The sequence below is a fragment of the Xiphophorus couchianus genome, chromosome 1 (assembly GCF_001444195.1).
Source record: "Xiphophorus couchianus chromosome 1, X_couchianus-1.0, whole genome shotgun sequence".
NCBI classification, from domain to species: domain Eukaryota; kingdom Metazoa; phylum Chordata; class Actinopteri; order Cyprinodontiformes; family Poeciliidae; genus Xiphophorus; species Xiphophorus couchianus.
Window position 1 is genome coordinate 11,698,333 of NC_040228.1, and position 20,462 is coordinate 11,718,794.

A 20,462-nucleotide genomic window follows, 5' to 3' on the forward strand; every position below is an offset into this window, starting at 1 on the left:
GCTCAATTTAATATTTGCCATGCTGTAGACGCTTTTACATCATGCAGATCAACCGTGAACCATAGAGGGATGCCAGCATTTGTTCTGAATCAGTCAAGGTCATTTTTAGATTATCAAAAGCAATTGTGTTTTTTAAGGACTCCCTTCTGTTTGCTGCAGTTCCCCAGATTTCTTAATTTAATGTTTTAGCAACAACAGAAATAATCAAATATTGATCAAGGTTATTTGTATGGCACTCACATTAAAACTAACACAATTGTAATATTGATACACAATGTATTCCAACAATGCTGTATGTAGAAGCCATTGCATTTTTAGCAATAAATGAATTATATTTTGAATCTACTCCTCTTGTGTAAGACTCTTGCCTTATGTTTATGTAATTACAGGAGGCTTTGTCAATTAGTTTCTGAGGATATGTCAAATGTGACCCAATCCGATTTTCTTTTCTCCCAAATATGACGCATATTAAACTTTTCAATGGCCATCAAAACGGCCCAATTCTGATCTTTTCATGCCTCCAAAATCCTATTTTTGCCATTTCTATATGTGGTGCTACATCAGACACGTATCCCATTGTTTTCAAAGCATCAGCAGTCTGAGCGGTCTTATCACCTTTCATTCAACTTTTATGTCGTTGACGTGAGACATGGATCAAGGCTGCGCACCAGAAGAAGCCAGGCGGACTGAATCCAGATGGCTGAAAATTATAATTATGGAGATATGAAGGAAGTCTGTCTGTGGAGTACATCACCTCACAATTCCACCACTTCTGATCCGACGTCTCATTCAAAACAGATTTCTCTACAGAAGTTGCAGGGCCATTGCTATTTGCTGAGCTTTCTTTTTATTAGCTTCCTTTGTCTTGTTATCTTATGACAGTACTGTCGGCTCCCATTGGTCAATACCTTTAAAATCGCTCCATAGACGGCAGTATCCATTATTTATTTCATACACAGTGTGCTACTGTGAAACCGCCACGTTCTTCTTCTGCTCATGCAGGTCACTTTGAGTTGAACCTAGTCACACAGAAGTTTGCCGTCGCATCATTCGTAATACGAACGATCACACAAGAAAAATTGTGTTCACCATCCTCATTCTTAACAAAGCATTGTATCCTATTACAGTAAACATTCTCATATTTATGGAGTGAGGTTTGTGAGAAAAGTATGTTTTTGGTTATGTTAGAAGTGGTGTGGGTGGTTCATGAATGTGATGGTTCTATAACTTGTATGAAATATTTTCTGTTTAAGTTTCCAATGTCAAAGGGAAGTATTTCCATCTGCATTAAGAACACTGGTTAACTGATCAGTCTTTATTCTCATCTACATACTGTATTTTTTTGTTTCAACTACCTGCCTAGGGACCAACGTTGGAAAAAAGAAAATTTGTTATATCTGAACACAGTGCTTCTTTAGATGCATTTCATAAGATTTATCTTTTTATTAAGCATGGTCTGACAAAGTAAATATTAGAAAAAAAACCCTAAACAAGAGTAAGTAGAAGTGCAATAATTTCCCTAACAATAACAAAACACAAAGTCAACATGTCAGGGTTCCTCCTCAAAGATGTGTTTTGAAGAGTTGTCATTGCTTAAACAAATTATAAAAAGTTTACTTTCTTAAGTAAAAACGTTTCACTGCACATACTTATATTAGAGGAATTGTAAGATTTGTATTGTATTGTTTTAACAATATTTAACACTAACTTCATTTTGATCAAAATTTTGCTTTGATCAAAGGAGGAATAGTCCATTTTATGTAGCACTGCTTAAACACGTGCTGACCGCCTGTCCTCAGCCTGCCTGCCCCTGTATGTAAGAGGCAGTCGGTGGATTTCTGGAATTACACTAAATGGCTGATAATACAATCACGGCAAAAAACTTGTGACAGAAATGTGATTTTATCCAACTGGTGTGACCACAAAATCTAATCTGCAGTACCCGAAGTGGTTCCTGTGCTTTGAGTACCTCCCGAGATGTTTGTCGCAACTTCAATTTGATCGAAAAAATGCTTCACTCGCAATAAAATCATAGACGGTACCGTGTGGCCGTTAATCAGCATTATTCTCTTTCGGTTCTCACACATGGCAGCCTCTATGCAGCAAAGTCAATTTTTAAATTTTTTTTTTTCCTGACAGAGACAAATTACTCTGCACAGTTAAATTATTCATCCTACTTACATTTTTTAAGGTTATGCTCACTGTAATTCCAGCTTTTCTTACAACAAAGGTTAGCATTAGCCTTGTAGTAAAAGGAGACGGAAGAAGTGAGAGGGCATGCACACAGACTTAAGGGACCTATTACTCCTGTTTCCATGGTAACAACTGCTTGGTTGCCTTGTCGCCGTAAGAGCCAGGTCTCCCTAGGAGATCAATCTGGTGTGTGTGTGTGTGTGCTCTCTAGGGGTGTGCGTGTGTTTGTCTGTGCCAGCTTTGCTTGCTCAACCCACGCAGGCCTTCATTTCAGCCCTGAAGAGCCTGATATAAGATGGGTGTGGTCTGTTCCAACGCCGCAAGATATAAAATGCTCTTTCAACCCTTATATAGTCATAAAAGCCTGTTCACTTGCTGCTACAACTCGGCAGGGAGGAAGTCAGACTCCAAGCACAGTCAGAGTAGATTGGAGTGGATCGGTGACAAAGCCAATTTTCATATTTGATCTAATAAAGACTAAGTGAAAATAATCAGATGCATAATTTCCAACAGTTTTTCTCTTTTCAGCAGAATTTCAGTTTTACTTGTTTTAAAATTGTTCATGTGTAGAAATGTTTACCTGATTTAGCGTGCACATTTGCTGTCCGTCTGACCTTATTTTAACTCATGATGTCTTAACACACTCATACGTTATGATAATATGCCATGTAAACAAAAAAAAACCATTAAAGATAAACAAAATATGGGAGAATAGAAATCTCATACACACATACAGGATCAGTGATTCAAATCGAATGGAAGTAGGCACATGAGGCACACAATAATTGTCTAAATTCGTATATAAAAAATGATCAAATATGGATGTTTGTAAGCTTACATAATATAGAAACAATTAAAGAAGAAAAAAATAAGTAGGTTTATTGGGATTAGTATAATTGTTGTTCACCACCACTTTCTCACATTTAATGTACACAGTGGGAGGAAACAGTGGGATATGGAACCGGCTTACTAATCTTGCATTATAATTGTCATCATTATTAACATCATTATTAATTTGCAAAGTGAATACTTGAAGTTCAGTAGAATAACAATTTGTACCTTAAAGTATCATAAGGAGTTTGGTGTAACTTCTGATGAACTTAACATGAGGTGAAATAATATCTATACAAAAGGCTGCAATAGAGTGTTGTGGGTTTTTTTTTATTGATGCACATAATATATAATTCTAGCGGTGCAAATATTTTTAGAAACTACTGTAACACTTTCAAATGAGACCCGAGTAATAAGATTTTCAGTGAATAGGGTTATGTTGCATCTACAATACTTATTGATTCTGTAAGAATTGTTCCCTAACAGCTTCGGAATAGAAAAACACAAGCAATTTTCTCACTTTGACTTTCAGCTCTCTATACAAGCGTAAGTCACTCGGGTACCTGTAGAATTGTTTTAGTAATCATTTTAGTTCCTTTGGTTAAAGTGTTATTTTTTCATCCTGTGTTGGGCATTGTTGGTTTTTTTTTTTTTACCCCTCCAGGGGGTCTTTTTTTGTGGGCTCTAGTGTCCCTTATATGACAGTAGGCTGACAGGAAACTGGGAAAGAGAGGAGGGAAGACATGCGGCAAATATCGTCGGGTCTGGGAGTCGAACTCGCGACGGCCGCGCCGAGGACTCAAGGCCTCCAAATATGGGTCGCGCTAACCACTATGCCACCACGGCACGCCCGGCGTTATTGTTTTTATAGTTGGTTAAGTCTGGTTGATTTAAAATGTCCTAAATAAAGTTTTTGTTGGTTTCTGCTTAAATAATATCTAAATGTGCAACAATTTGTCATTTCTATGCTTTATTATGGGGACATAATGAGAAAAAACTACATGGGATATGCATCACAAACTCTCTGCCGATTATGTAATATTTGCAAACCCTTAATCTCAGCCTTTTGATCTTTCCTCGTTTTTTTGTTTTTAAAAGAAATTTGCCAAGGGCCAGACCCTGCTGGACATGGTGTGTGGCCATCTGAACCTGCTGGAAAGAGACTACTTTGGCCTGACTTTCATTGACTCTGATAGTTCTAAGGTATGGCACAGAAACAGAAACGCATGCACAAAAAAAGAAGAAAAATTTAAAAACTTTAATTAATATATAAAAGCTGTAACAGCACTCTGTATGCTGAAACTGAACTTTAACCAACTTAAACCTTTCAAAAGGGGGATTTGGGGAGTTTATTATGTAGAATCAACTCTTTTGAGAGTTGTATCATGTCATAATGTTCAAGGGTACCTGAAGTATTGCTTTGAATATTTCATGCATGTTCGAAAAATTCTTGAGTCTTCTATGACAACCATTCGGGGGTACCTAAACGCCTATTCCCACAAAACTCCACCTATTCCCACAAAGCTCCTCCTTCTCCACTAATCTCCACCAGACTAGCGGCAGCAGCAATTGGCAAACACGCAGTGGAACTGTGAGCCTGCTGCCCTTTTCATACAAAGAACTTCTCAGTCAAATGCTCCTTAAATGGTAACATGGAGAAGCATTCTTCTGATGGCATGCTGAAGGAAGAGTGTTGGAAAGAGCAGGGGCTTCTTATAAAGACGGGGGCAAATTTCAAGCTGTCAAAGTTAATTTAAGACATGTTTGATATATACAGCATTTTTTATAACAACTGAAGGTAACATATTTAATTTTGCTATAAAATGAAACTATGGGTTTGGAATATACTTAATACCACCTTTCAACTCTTAACAAAGTAAGCTTGCACTTCATTTCTTAATTAGTTTCAAAAACGTTCTATGATATAAACTCAGAAAACTCAAGATGTGTTAGATGATTGTTTTTACTTTATAACAAATATTTTGTTTTAAAAGTGATCTTCTTTCTAGCTTTTTAAGCTGACTAGGTCACCTGTCTCATTTTTCCAGTATTGGAGCACTGAGACCCAACAGCTCTTTTAACAACAGTAGGCTCCTAGTGTGACACACATGACCTGTAATGTTTTAAAATGTGATCAGGCAGCTTGGCGTTAAAAAAAAAAAAAAAACTGCACAGGATCTGCAGCGCAGCATAAAAGCCTTAGTGAGATAGTGAAGTGACAAAATTGAAATCAGCTTACGTTTTTAGTCCAAGTATTGGCACTTTCCATGATGATAGAAGTCTTTATCAAATCTCTAGCACTAATATATAAAACTTTCAACAAGGGAGATAGATTATAAAAGGGATGAACAGTGAAAGTGTCCCATGAATATGGATGAATCTGCATGGGTCACATTTCTAAAAAGTCTTTTCTGTACTTATCAGAACTGGCTGGATCCATCCAAAGAGATTAAGAAGCAAATTCGGGGTAAGTGTTGTGAAAACGCTGTTCAGATATGCAAATACATCAAAATGTGCACACATTGTGTTTAAGAGCAGAGATCTTCATAAAATGTCTCTGCTGCTGGTTTCTCCAAAGTTGGTTCGTGGACCTTTGGGTTTGCCGTCAAGTTTTATCCTCCAGACCCATCTGTTCTGATTGAAGACATCACAAGGTAGGTCAGAAGTGTATTTGCCTGTACTAAGCTTTTTTTTTTTCTTTGAATGCATTGAAAGTCTCTGAAAAAGGTATTTTAGTTTTTAGACAAGTACAGCTCAGAAATGTTTAATGATGTGAAGAAGTTTAATATTTTCTCTTGCTTTTTTCAGGAAGTGAAAGTCCACCGTTATATTGATTTTATTTTTCTATATAAAAAGTGAAATATTTTAAGCCTTTTTGTACTTTTGATTGTCATCATTATAATAAAAAAAACTAATTTCAGGTCTCATAAAATTTAAATACACTAACATAAATTATAGAATATTCTCAACAGAGATATCAGGCATCTGAAAAACATGTTCATCTTGATGCACTCACTGCTTGCTTGGGCCTCCTTTTGCATGAATTACTGCATCAATGTGGAGTGGCATGGAGGTGATCAGCCTGTGATACTACTGAAGTTTAATACTTTTTCAGTTCGCTTGTGAAGCTCAAGTAAGTTTTTGAATAAATATTTCTTGGTTTCATTTCAAGGTTGCAGTTATCCTTCTTGCACCTTTGTGCTAAGATAAGAGTCGAGGTTTTGGTAGTAGTTGATATGCTAAAAAAAAAAAGTTTTGCCTGAAGTGACAAAACTTCAGGCCTTTGTTTTGTTACAGCTAAGCGACTCTGTGTCCTACTTCTGTCAGTAGTCTTTCAGTTTCTTCTACAGTTTGACGTCAGAGCATTTTTGTCTATCTGAATTTATGGGCTCGATTATGAGAGTTTACGTGGCATGGGATGTTCTTGTGTAACATCATGTGAAGAAGAAATGCTGAAATAAAAATGAGTATGGATTATGTTAAAATTTGTTCGCCACTTGATCTTAGATTGTCTCCAACTTTTCAAAATTAATCTGAAAAGTGGATACCTTTATTTTCCAGAGTACCGGACATGTCACTAAACCTTTGTAAATTGATAGCAATCCAGATGCATGCAGAAGAGGACATTTTTGTATTTAGCAAAAATAAGAACACATTTTAAATCATTCAATCTTTACTAGCATCGAAGCAAAATTTTAAACGTCAGGGCCTTTATCAGAAAAGTTGAAGGGAAAGGAAGAACTTGGCTTATTTCTGAAATATAAATAAGGCTGTGATAATGAAAAATCTTGTGTTGGCATATTGGTAAATACCAGTGGTGTTATATGCCAATAGTTTTTCTCTCTCACTCGTCTTTGCTTCCATCACTCTGCGACCTTTAGCATTAAAGGCGACATACCAGTGAGCATCTGCTGCCAATAAACTCGGTCAACTGCCTAAATATTGCATTAGCATGAAAAATGCAGGCTAAAATCTTGGCATATATTGACCAACTATTATTGCAGTCCTTTGTGATATGACTATTCCACACACTTTCCATGATTAAAATGCGTTATATTGCGCAACACTGATCCTAATCCTAATTTAAATTGGGAAAAGTTGTGAAGGCAGCTGGAATCAAAAGTCTCGGGACCACTTTTGTGATCAGCCAACTGAGCCAGCTCCAGACTGCAGTCACAGTTGAACAGGGAGAGGCTTACATTTACTTTTTCTCAAACTCATCATAACATAATTAACATCTAATTAACAGAAAAAACCCATAAATATTTACATCTACTTGCTTTTTCGTTGAGGCAGGTGTCTCATTCCTGGATCAGCTCTGAATCATCTCTGAAAAATAGATGGAATTTAAGACATTATTACTCGACGTTATTTCGATTTGAAACAAATCTGAATTAGATGAAGCGCCCCAAAATCTCCTCACTACAGCAACTTTCCCCTGGGCAAGAATGTAGCTGTATGATGAGCCATCTGCTCTTTAGATTTTGGTTTTACTAGGCGTCACAGTTTAGGGGCTCTCTCATTTCGCAGAAACATAATGGCTTGTAAAATGTATGCTACATTATCAGTTCAATCACCTTTTTAGGGCAAATCACAAATTTAGCATTTCCTCTTTGTATATAGTAACTCATGTCTTATGTTGAAGTTTGTTGATTCTAAATATTATACTGCCTTGATTTTGTTTTGTTTTGTTTTTGGGAGGGGGAGAGAATCATGCTGTTGACTTGTTTCATCATCGATTCATTTGCATTTCTTTGCATAACATAAAGTTGCCTCACAGCTCAGTGGTTACTAGCAAATTAACTCCCCCAGACCTTCAAAAGAAACAGATGGAAGTCAAAGAAATAATAAAAATCTTACTAATGAGCCACATTGAGATAGCTGCCTCTTATAGACAGACCGGTATGCTGGTGTGAGATTCAGAGCAAAATGGTTTGCATCACTTTGATATCTTGCGCATATTTAAAAGATGTAAAATGTTTATGTGCCTCATTTCTGTTTGCTGACCAACCCCAGTTTCCCTAGAGCCGCAACCAGCCCTAGCATTCTGATTTGAGATCGACTAGAATCAAGTTGCTGATTTTTATAGCTTTGATCATTAGTTTGGAATAAAGTGGTTCCTGCAGATTTTATTTTCACCTGTCCTGCTGGTTCTAAGGTACTACCTGTGTCTGCAACTGAGAGACGACATCCTTTCCGGCCGCCTCCCATGCTCGTTTGTCACACACGCGCTGCTGGGCTCCTACACCGTCCAGGCCGAACTGGGAGACTACGACCCTGAGGAACACGGCCCGGACTACGTCAGCGAATTCCACTTTGCTCCAAACCAGACGCGAGAGCTGGAGGAGAGAGTGATGGAGTTGCACCGTAACTACAGGTCAGAAAAAATAAAGCTGTGATTACCACCATGATGCCAGTGTTTGGTAATCTGAGGAGTGAGTTTGAGGAGATCAGAAATAACCGATCCTCTTTTGGGATTTATTCCATAGGGGGATGACTCCAGCAGAAGCAGAGATGAACTTCCTTGAAAATGCTAAGAAGCTCTCGATGTACGGAGTGGATCTGCATCATGCAAAGGCAAGAGGAGATTTCTCTCATTTCCCCTGCTGAAATCCTGCATCCCATAATGTTCTTTTTTTGATCTTCTTTGACAATCTATCTACCTTCCCCAGGATTCTGAGGGAATAGACATAATGCTCGGCGTTAGCGCAAACGGGCTGCTCATCTACAGAGACCGCCTGAGGATCAATCGCTTCGCCTGGCCGAAAATTCTCAAGATTTCTTATAAAAGAAGCAACTTCTACATCAAAATCCGTCCCGGAGAGGTAAACAAATCTATGAATACATTTTTTTTTCCTCCACATTTCTGTGGTTTAACCAGAGTTCACTACACCATTACTGCATGCCCAGACTCACAATACCCCCCCCTAAAAACGACCACACAGCCACTGATGCAAGGAGAGATCATCAGGCAAAGAGCCAGGATCACTTTTTTAAAAATTTTATTTCATGGGTTCACAGTTGTTACGATTACATCATTGCTCTTCTTGGCTGGTGCCAAGCAGCATAAACAGTCATTTCATGGTTTGGTAAGTGTTGCTTCTGTGATTTATCTGGCGCAAACCACCTTAACTGCTGAGGGCATTATTTGTCTCCTTTAGAGCTGTTTCTGTGAAGACGGAGTAGTCGTGTCTTGTTTTTCTTCCTGTAACTTTGAATGTAATTAGGTTTTGGAGTCGTCAGAGTTTTCCACATTAAGCTCACTTAAGTTATTATGATTTTCCTTCACTCCTTGGCCTTTTAGAATACAACTGACTTCTTTTTTCCCCACTGTTAAACTGCTACTGACATCCTTGCAGTGAAAACCAAGGCCATTTTATTCATCCGCTTTTTCTTCACATCTATCCCTTAAGTTGGCTGTCACTTCAACTGTGCCTTGAGGAGTTTTTTTTTGTATATGAAGGAATTTTTATTCAAGACTATCCCTGCTGATTTTTTATTTATTTATTCTTTTTTGAATGGAACAATAGGTGACCTTCTCACGTGAATGGATATCTCTCAGCCTTTGAAGACCCGTTATTGCTAATAACTATTGATTTGACAGTATCTTCTTCTCCGCACACCAGTGAACCTTAGTGCTGGGTGCATAAATGGGTAATTTATAAGCTGGCTTTAGATGGCATTGCGCCGAGAGACAAGCGAATACAGTTGCACGAGTAAATCAAAAAAGGAGAAAAAGATTGATTTTTCCATTGCTGTGGAATAAACACAATTCATCCTGCTGCCATTCTTCCACCTTTCCACACACCTGGTTCCCTCACTCTCCGTTTCTTCTTCACCTCCCTCCATCCCCACTGTCTTCACCTCCTCCACTTATCTCCCTCACCACTCAGTACGAACAGTTTGAGAGCACCATAGGCTTCAAGTTGCCCAACCATCGGGCCTCGAAGCGATTGTGGAAGGTCTGCATAGAACACCACACCTTTTTCAGGTAGGATAGACAGATTCACTTTCTCAGCACTGAATTCTTTGCCTACTGCATGAATGTTAACGCTTGGCATGCCACAGCTCAAAACACTGTTGACTGAGATTTCAGACGTCTGTTCGTTCTTTGTAGCCTGACTTTTGTGTAATCTTATTAATCAGTAGTTCTGCTTTTACAAAAAAAAATAATATTTTTTTCTTACCCCTCCAGGGGGTCTTTTGTGGGCTCTAGTGTCCCTTATATGATAGTAGGCTGACAGGAAACAGGGAAGGAGAGGGGGGAAGACATGCGGCAAATGTCGTCGGGTCCGGGAGTCGAACCCGCGACGGCCGCGTCAAAGACTCAAGGCCTCCAAATACGGGTCGCGCTAACCACTATGCCACCACGACCCCCCACCCCCCCCAAAAAAAATCAAATCAAATCTTTGAGGTTTTCCTTCGAAATTTTTACAAATTTTAAATGATTTTGGGCTTTTTTGCACTTGACTCATTTCAGGGATTTTTAAACAATCCCTTTAAGGTATTCGAGGATGAATGGCTACTTAACCCAGGAAATATTTGGCTCAAGGCACAATTTTTATCTGGTTTCTATATGATAAATATAACATATTCAAATTAATCCAACTCAAAAAGATAGAACAGTCAGTCAAGCAGATCGACTGACTGTACTAACATCCAAGAGCATTCAGAAGGAGCAATAGCTCATTATTCTGGACGTGTTTTACAAACTGATGCTGGAACATAACTTGAAAAAGATGTATATATTTTTTTCACCAACAAGGTTATTTTCAAACAGCGATTTGGTGAAAATATCAGAAGATAGTGCACAGTGTCTAACAAAGTCTGTAAGAAAGAGTTGACATGTGTTTGAGAAACATCCAGGAGGGATCTTGATCAAACGCCCAAACCACCTCAACAGGTTCCTTTTGATGCAGATGTGCAGCAGCTGTACTCCAAATCCGTAGTGTGGAGCAAAGCCCACATTGGACGAGGCCCTAATCAATCAGTTCGTCTCCTTTCCATCCTACCACCAATGTGAGCGAAACACAAATAGCCTCTGGTAGAGTCTCTAATGACAAGTTGGACTTTGAGAAGGACTCAGACTACGGGGAATTCCAAAGTCCTATTGGAAACTGAACACTGAAGAATGTGAACCTCACTCAGAACGGAGAGGCTGGGCTGGGGCATCCTTCTGGAGCCAGGCTGTCTGGGTAGCAGGCTGGCGACTGATTGGTGGTGGAGCCTTAGGTCCTGAGGGAGCCAAAGGTCAAAGTGAAGTAGCTTTGAAATCTACAATAACAGCAATTAATCCCTGTGAAAATTAAACTGTGAATAAAAGTAAAATCAAAAAATATCCATAGATTAAAAAAACAAACAAAAAACGATTTGTAATATTCAAAATATTGTTAATTTACTGCTGGGTCAAAACTTTCAAACAATACTATATATTATACAGGAAGTGAAACGTGGTAGACATCTTATTTCTTAAAGGATATATGTATTCTTTTGTTTTGCTCACCATAGTTATATTCATTTTCATAATCAAAATTTTAGAAGTCTGCAAAACTATGGAAGGAAAAAAGTGAGCACAAGGAAAACATGCAGACTAGAAGTTACTCAAGAGATTTTTAAATTGGGATACCAATGCATAACACAATGCCCATCAAGGAGGAAGGTAAGGGCAGCAAAGTTTGCAGCTCAATTGAATTTAAATTATTAAAAAGAAAGATTTAGATGGCAATTTATCTACTGAGGAGATCAGGAGAAAATACTGTCCTGGATTTGCTGATACTTAATAAAATAGCACTCTATGATGAGATTAAAAAGCTCTCTGTTGCCAGCCCAACTGGCTGTTATTCACCACAGTAATGAAAGGCTACTACTAACTTGCAACATAACTACTTCTAGCAGCATTTGGGAAAAAATCATTTCTGCTCCAGTTCTGACCAGCATTAATACTCTGATAGGTGACACTATATCATGATTTGCATCAAACTGTCACCAAAACATTTTAAAAAAATGCACATCTAATGTTACATGCTATTTGTTACACATTTAGTTAAAATCTAAAATATATATATTTTTTCAAAGTAATTAATTTCTTAGTTTTTATATATATATAAACTGAGGTTTATTTCTACAGGTTGGTTTCCCCAGAGCCACCCCCGAAGGGCTTTCTTGTAATTGGCTCCAAGTTTCGCTACAGTGGGCGGACCCAAGCGCAGACGAGGCAGGCCAGTGCTCTGATCGACCGCCCCGCCCCGCAGTTTGATCGGTCCGTCAGCAAGCGGTACCTGCAGCCACGGAGCATAGATGGAGGTTTGAACTCCAGCTCTGTCCCTGTCTGTGCAGAGGTCTGTGCTCTGGTTGGTTGATCTAAAGGAACTTTAGATTTTACTGTTCCTCTTCACTTCCTTCCTTCCACAGCCTCAGCTTTAGGTGACAGTATGGATCAGCTATCTCAGAGAAGCTCTAGCGAACGCACACAGTTTATGTCCAGGGAAGACCTGGATCAGGAGGGCAGCCTTGACCTGGACCATGATCACTATCTCTATCAAGACCAGGACCAGTACCCAGACCAGGAAGCGGAACACCAGGATGGACAGAAACAGCCAATGGGAGCCATCAGCTCAACGCCTACAAAGGCTTTGGAGCTCAAGGTAAAAAAGTGGATTCAAGGCCAGAAACCACACAGAGAACCATTTTCAGTGTCCGCGGCTCCCAGTTGTCAAAAAGCTCAAATATGTGGATATAGTGTGAATTAATTATATCACTCCTCGAGAAAGTTCTCATTAGCTACCGCCTGTCAGTCTGAAGTGGAGATGAAATGATCCACTGAGTAAAACACTGCGACTCTAAGAACCTTGGAGAAGCTTTGAAGCACCATTGAAATACCATTTGAAAAGCTTTTTGCAATTTTGCCCATCGGTTTTAAAATACTGCATGAAATTCTCATTTTCTCCTTCACAATCCTTTTTATTTAAAGAGACTAATCACCATCCTTATTCTTCTCTTCTCAGCCTAACATCCTATATTCTTTTAGGACTTTAAGTCTTCTCTGCTCACTATTTTTTTTTTATCTAACTTGACTTCTTTGCTGCAGATAGTATTTGTCACACTTGCACCCTGCCTCATGAATCTTCTCTTGCTGCTGCACTCCTAACATACCTCACTAACCTCAGCTCCGTTTCTCCTACATTTCCATCCTCTACCTTGTCCTTGCACCCAGGATGAGGAGCCAGGCATTCCTATAGACACAAAACCAGAGGTATTTTGGTCATGTATCTTTGTGTCTTTTTGTGGTTGTTTTTAGGTCATGCTATGTTACTCTGTGCTTAAGCAGTTAAATGCCTGTGGAAATATTTCTATTTATGTCCAGGATCTTTATGTCCACGATTCAACTAACTGGAATCTGTGGAATCTGCATGAACTGATGTTCAGAATAACAAAAAATATTATTGATACAGACTTATTTACATTCCTCTTTACATTTTTTTCTCCCTGTGGAATAAGAGTTTTATTGGATGGCAAACAAAATTCAAACAAATTGATGTTTATGCCACAAATTCAACAGTGGGCATCTTGACCGGGGTTTGTGTTCATTCCTAATGAAGCAAAACTGGCTTTGTCAACATGTACTGTTAAGTCATATAGATGCAAGTTCAGTGCCTTGCAAAACTATTTGTGTCGCCTTCAACTTTTTTCTCATGCAACAACTACAAACTAAAGATTTTAATAGGATTTTATGTGATAGACAAACACAAAGCAGTGCAAAATTTTGAAGTGTGAGGGAAATAATTCATCGGTTTTGAAATAATTTGCAAGCAAAATCATTGATTTTTAGTTAACAGTGCAACATATTTGTTCTCACATTGTCTAGCTCATAAATCCAGTTAATTTGTGTGTAATTCTCAGTATTAAAACAATTGTCTTTGTAGAGCACTTGTGTTTTTACTTGAGCAAAAATGAACAATTAAGGCTAGGTTACTAAACAATTTTTCATGCTTTCAGCGTCTCTCTGAGCATTGTGTGAGCAGTTGCAAAAAAAAATAAAAAATGGAAAAGATATGGCACACCAAGAGATGGCTTAAAAAGTAAGATGGACCTAAACATGAATCAGAAACACAGCTGAGAGAGTTATGAGTTGGGGGAGAACTAAAATTGGAAGCGCAAAGAAAAAAGAGAAAAAAGTGCAAATCAGTCAGAGGAGGGAATTTGGTGAACTCTGGATTAGAACTTTAAACGCTGCATGAATATAAAACAGTTTTTAAAAAATTGTATGAAATGGTGTAGTCATGTGTTGAAATGGTCCAAAATCTAGACCTAAATCCAATAGAGAATCTTTGGCAAGACCTTGGGTGTTTTTCACAGGCACCCTCAGTCCAATCTGACTCAGTTTATATTGTTTTGTATTGAAGAATTAAACTCCACCACAAACTTTTTAGAATTTAAATTTTAAAAGCATTTTAAAACATGCATCTTTTTCCTTCTACTTTCACAATATTCAATACTTTGTCTTAGTCTGTCACTTACTGTAAGTACATGTAAATTTATGCTTGTAACATGTCAAGATATGAAAAAAGTAGAAGGACCGTGAATATTTTGCCAAGGCTCTGTGTGTGTTGTCGTCTTTTGTCAGACAAATGACCTTTCGATTAGCACATTATTGGACTTCTCATTTTGTGGTTTGCTCTCATCAAATCGTTGGATAAAGAAGCACAGGAATAATCCTCTCTCAAACACTCGAATCAATATGCGACTGCATTAATTATCATTTGGCTGACACTGAAATGGATTGTCCCTGTCTTCTTGGCAGAACATTATTCAGCTTAATAGTCTCGAGTCAGAAGTCCTCCCTGTGCTGCCAGATGGTGCCAGCTGTTTCTGTCTGTCACTCTGGCTGCCCGTTTGCCTGTTTTCTCTCACCTGCTGCATTTTACCTCTTTGTCTCTGCACACATCTGTTCCCACACGTCGCCCCTCAAACTCTGCTGCTTTGCCCCTAAAACCTCTCACTCCACCTTCCTCGCTTGCACCCCCCCTTCCCACCTCATCTATCGGACAAGGATGTGGTGCACCTTCGGCCCAAACAGGAGGTACTGCTCGTCCTCTTATTTCTGGCATGTGCTGTGTATGAACGTCGTCGGGAGTTCTGTGTTGACGAGTTTACGTCTGCATCTTTCACTTGTCAGAACACAGCAAAATAAAAGGAAATCCAATTTAAAGCTCTATCGCTGTGGTGCACGTACTGTAGTTGTTTAATGCATCACTTTAAATCGTAATAATGGTTCAGTTTCAGATGTTTGCAAGTTGAAGAGTTCTTATGTTGAATTATAGACATATATTGGATTTTTTTAGAACTCATTTAGCTGCTGCTTTGTGTAGCAGAGATAACACTTATCTTTTCAATTACTAAATATGTTTACTTTTATGGCTGCTATATTAAAACTTATAAACTCACTTTGACTCAAAACTCAAACAACAATCCCTCTAAGTGGATTTTATTTAGTCTGCAATGGTACATAGTGAAACTGTATCAGTCATTGGTCCTGTATCAAATTCATATAGTTTGCATATTTCTTGAAGAACATGATGCAACGACCTCTGTTGTTTTATACGTGATATAAAATTAATGCTTGAGTTGAGAAAATGGAAGTTCTTTTTTTTAATTGTTTTTTTTTAACAAATCAAATGTATTTAGCTGAGTTTAGACATGCTAACTGTATTTACATTTCTAGCAAGCTGGGTTAATTTCTGTTCATGTTGTCCTTTGCTGTCCGAGCAGCAGTTTCTGGATAAGCCAGAGGACGTCCTGCAGAAACACCAGGCCAGCATCAATGAGCTGAAGAGAGCTTTGAAGCAACCGAACACCAAGAAGGCGCCAAAAGAGAAGCGCCTGCCTTCTGAAACTCCTCCTGCAGGAACCCCGGAACGGAAAACGGTAAGACTCACTTCCTACTCTTAGCACTCACTGTACGCCTTTTATTTCTTAATCATGTGATCTTCAATCAACTCACAAAAGTCATCTGTTCACATTAATTGCAGGTGTAAATGTCCAAAACTGTCACAATTTATGTGGCTGTGCCAGTTTATGTGGCACTGATTCAACTAAGTTTAATTTAAATATTGTCGATTGTCTTCACTCGTAGTATTTTGCTGGATTAGACATTTTAAATTGAAACCAAATGTCTGTCTTCTTTTAATAAAGTTCCTTGTAAAGATTTTGAATGCCTGTAAGTGGTTAATTAAGTATTTGCTGAATTAATCACCAAGTCCCTGCTGTGTCAGCCACCTTAAGGGTTCAGCAGGCTATGGTGAGTAAATCTTCATTAGTGCAGAGTGTTTGAGCATTGCAGCCTCACACTGAGTTCTTTTAGGGTTTGGCCACCACTGCTATTGTACAGTTTATAAGTTTCTTAAGTCTTGGGGCAAAAATTCATTTTTGTAGTTCACAAAACTCCATGGCAGCCGGGGTATTGGTAAAGATTTCACTGTGACTACTAGAATAACTCTAACACATACATGTGGCGCTGTAATAATTTTCTACAGCCACATCTCTTGATATATACCATATGAATGAAACACAAATATATTGGTGAGGGTGTCAGGCCATGCTGTTTCTTATAATATCAAAAGAAATATTACCTCAATCGAAATTAAAGCGAATAAATGAAAATGAGGGAAATTTTTAAACTTGAAACATTTTTTTTCTTCATGATAAACCCAGTCCAGTGGGAAAATAAACATTGTGTAAAAACCAATTACTTTGCATAATGTTCAGGTTCTTTAGGTTATTGCGGCCCTTATTCTAATAAATCGATTTTCAAATTACAATGGTTACACTTATTTGGGAGCTTGATGTAGAGAAATATTAGGTAATAGTTTTATAGACCATGCTTCTATTATTCTCATTTGGGTAACTTGAAATTTTGCACAGAACTTGAAACTTGGGGTTAAAGAGGGATTACTAATAGAGAATTCATTTTTAGGCTAATACAAACTGTCTACTCTGTCAATTTAGGCAACCGGTGATGCCAAATTGATTGAGAAGCAGGATGGTTATGAGACCACACTGGATTCTTACTTCAATGCAGAAAAAAGTGAGACCTCATCAGGGCCTGAAGCAATTACAAACAATTGCCAAACATCCAGGGAATCTTTAACTACTAAGCTGGGAACATCTATAACTGACTCAGCAGGACGGAGAGATATGAACAAGATGGAGGACGCAACTAACGGCCATCATGATTTTGCGTTAGTGAGAAATATGCTTCATGAAAATGGATATGGCTCTCCACCTGACAAGATGATGAATGACATGAACAAAGACACAAAGAGAGAGAAAAACAAACCCTTTGAATCTCTTGCAACTGTGGATTATCTCCCTAAGGGCGACAGACCTAAAAGTGAGAGCGGCACAAGGCACAGTGATGCTCGGAAAACGAAAGACCTGAGCCCCAAATCAGAGGAGAAGGATGGCAGCAAAACTGTGAACTCGCATTCAGAAGTCACCAAAATAGCTCCGCTCAAACCGCAAAGATCAAAGAAGTCTTTGAATAAGGAGAACAAAGTTGTAAATCCTCAAACTCAAAGCCAGTCTTACAAAAGCACATTTTGTGCTGCTGGGAATGGACAGATGAATAAATTGCCCTACGAATCAGGAAGGAGACACGATGATGCCACTGTGCTGCAGTCTTTAGAGATGTATCGGCAAACCCAAGTTCCCCATCAGACGACGAGTGAGTTGTTATTACAGAAGGAGCTGAAGGACTGCAGAGATTCAGCGGGGACGAGAGGGAGTTCTCTACATGAGGACAATTTTCCAAACATCTTAGAGTTTAGTTCCAAATTTCCCACCGCTCCCCCTCGCACCCTCCCTCTGAAAACACACTGGTCTCGAGACAGACCAAACATCGACAGCAGCCACATCCACTACCGGACCACCAGCCAAGAAACGGCCAAGAGAAAGCAACCGGTAAACCGCCAGTTCCTTCCAGCCTGTTTATCCATCATCGGAAACTAAAGCATTGCATGAGCTTCAGCCAGTGTGGTTTTCAGATCTTGTTTTCTAATCATCTGAATACAAATAACATCACACACGCATAATCCTTCAAAAGTCATGTGGCTGCTAATGAGAAAGCAAAAGTTCACGTCCCTGCGCATCGTACCATTGACTGCCTCAGTTCACGTCCATGGGATCAGGAGCATTTTGCTTTCACCCCTCCACCCTCCTCCCCGTTTCTTCTGCAGAACTTCACATCTGCTCGGCCATTTGAGAAATCTGTGGGCCTTTAAGCAAAGCTCATATTGCTTAAGCTTCAGCCGTCCTTAACTCTGTCAACTTAACACAGTCTCTCCTTCCAACATCCTCACAAAGTGAAGGAGGTCGTTGTTGCAAGGAATGAAAGACCTTTTCACCCTTTTTTTTTCTTAGAGCCTATTTTCACATAATTTAAATCCCTTTTTTGCAAAAAATAAAAAAGTTACCTTGGCACCTCTGTAGCAGCAAGAAAAAAAGACTGGAAAAAAAAGGTTATTAAAAGTAATATCCTGCAGAACTGCCAAGCTGCCTCAGGGCTGGGGTATTCATATGCTGCATTTCCAAATATGAATACATCTCCCCTGAAAGGGAATTCTTTTCTTTTTTTTTAATCAGCCCTCAGTGCATGGCATTACCATTGCACTTGCGATCATTTTTGTTGACGTAATCCACTGAATGATACTTCAAGTGCATGCTTCTGACAGCAGCTCTACTTTCTAAATGATCAGATGTACATTTAAGGAGTTGTGTGTTCATTTAATGAAAAGGAACTCACCTGTACCCTGCATCCAGCACTATGAAAGCTTAATTGAGAGCAATGAATTAAAAAAAAAGTCACATTATTTACTAGAAATTCTACCTGTTACTACATAAGCTGGGATTCACGTGGAGCCTGATTAAAATAAAAACGAACTCCCAGCTTTCTTTAACTTCCCTTTATGATGTGCTTAAACACTTCCATTACCAGTCTCGTTTTAATGTTTTGCTTATTGTTTGTGTTTCTACTCTCTAGGACACCCCCCCGACCCCTGCCATCCACGAGGAGCATTTCAGCGAAAGTTCAGTGAGTTCAGCACTTTGATTTGTTTGGCCATATGTTAGGCGAGAATGTTCACGCTTTAAAAGAACCGTTTGTGAGTTTTAATCAAACCAGCACAAAAATTATGTCTTGATTTAGTTTTTTTGCAGACTCAGATCCACGTCCTTTAAGAATAGGCATATTAAGTCACTCTGATACACGATTAAAACAAATGCATTGTGTGATTTATGTGCGCTGAAACATGACATATTTCTGACTCGACATGTAAAGCTTCAACAAACTAAATGAAAACGGTCAATAGGACCAAGGTCTTAGTTTGTTAAAGTGCAAATAAGCTTTAATAAACACGTTGGCGTGTTATCTTTCTGTCCTGATAATTGCTTTTTGTACTTTTTTGAGTGCTATTAGTACATATAGAAATTGTACACTGGCTTCATTAGTGTAGCGCTTTGCTTTCAATGTCTCAAAATTTAATGACTACCTCTGCTAACTGGATATCAAACACAGGCACAGAACAGGTCATGCGACACAGACATATCAGCAGCTACTGCAGTTAATAAAGTCTCTCCAACACTCACCATTATTATAAAGGGTAGAATATACTTTGCTGGTAAGGGGAAAACGATTAGATTCCTTTATATACATTATGGTGAGATTTAGGTGGCGCTTGCTCGTAAGAAAAGAAGCACAAAAATAAAACCGACTAGTCAGAAATAAAACTTATGACTACTTATGGGATGGCCTGATGAGATTGTTCACATGAGGTTGCTTTTTTAGGTTTTCAAAGAACATATCCAAACTTTCAGATGATTTTAATGTCTTTTATTTTTTTTGTTTATCTCTATAGAAAGAACCATGGGAGAGACGCCTAGGCTCTGTATCTGAGGATGACCAGGACCAGGACATCCTCTACCTGAAGGAAACCCACCTGGGCATCGAGCGCAAGTGTTCCAGCATCACTGTTAGCTCGACCTCCAGCCTTGAGGCTGAAGTAGATTTCACCATCCTTACAGATCTGCAAACGGGCATGGAGGAGTTCTCCAGGGGTATGTCAGAGTTGGGAGAGAGGGATCTTTCACCCGACGGGGGGCTGCGCTTCGGGATCGATTTGCTCCAGCAGCAAGGCCCCCCTGAACCACCGCCTCCGTTAGTGTCCGCTCCTCTCACCAGAGGAGCTAGTGGCAGCCCTCCGGCCAAACTTATTCAAGCTGAAGAGGTCCGACCAGAAGTTCGACCCGAGGTCAGACCAGAGAGCCGACCAGAAGTCCGACAAGATGTCAAAAGACCCGACGGCCAGGTAGACTTTTCAGAAGCTTTATGCATTAAATATTGTACTCCTTTCACATTCTTTCAATAAAATTCTTTAAGAATCCTC

General features: G+C 39.0%; 1 protein-coding gene across 4 annotated transcripts in view; it reads left to right on the forward strand.

Moving 5' to 3' along the window:
* The window catches only part of LOC114144287 (band 4.1-like protein 1), a 45,272-nt gene that overhangs the window by 18,920 nt on the left and 5,890 nt on the right, over window positions 1-20,462 (forward strand). The window contains exons 4-18 of one of the 4 annotated variants that reach the window (XM_028016937.1): window positions 4,123-4,227; window positions 5,449-5,491; window positions 5,603-5,678; window positions 8,183-8,401; window positions 8,514-8,601; window positions 8,697-8,849; window positions 9,918-10,015; window positions 12,152-12,327; window positions 12,436-12,668; window positions 13,238-13,276; window positions 15,074-15,103; window positions 15,793-15,948; window positions 17,029-17,982; window positions 19,061-19,111; window positions 19,935-20,384. In XM_028016937.1, the coding sequence (XP_027872738.1) occupies window positions 4,123-4,227; window positions 5,449-5,491; window positions 5,603-5,678; window positions 8,183-8,401; window positions 8,514-8,601; window positions 8,697-8,849; window positions 9,918-10,015; window positions 12,152-12,327; window positions 12,436-12,668; window positions 13,238-13,276; window positions 15,074-15,103; window positions 15,793-15,948; window positions 17,029-17,982; window positions 19,061-19,111; window positions 19,935-20,384 (2,871 nt within the window). The remainder of the gene's footprint in view (window positions 1-4,122; window positions 4,228-5,448; window positions 5,492-5,602; window positions 5,679-8,182; window positions 8,402-8,513; window positions 8,602-8,696; window positions 8,850-9,917; window positions 10,016-12,151; window positions 12,328-12,435; window positions 12,669-13,237; window positions 13,277-15,073; window positions 15,104-15,792; window positions 15,949-17,028; window positions 17,983-19,060; window positions 19,112-19,934; window positions 20,385-20,462) is intronic. The other 3 variants (XM_028016965.1, XM_028016947.1, XM_028016956.1) reach the window with 3 other exon arrangements.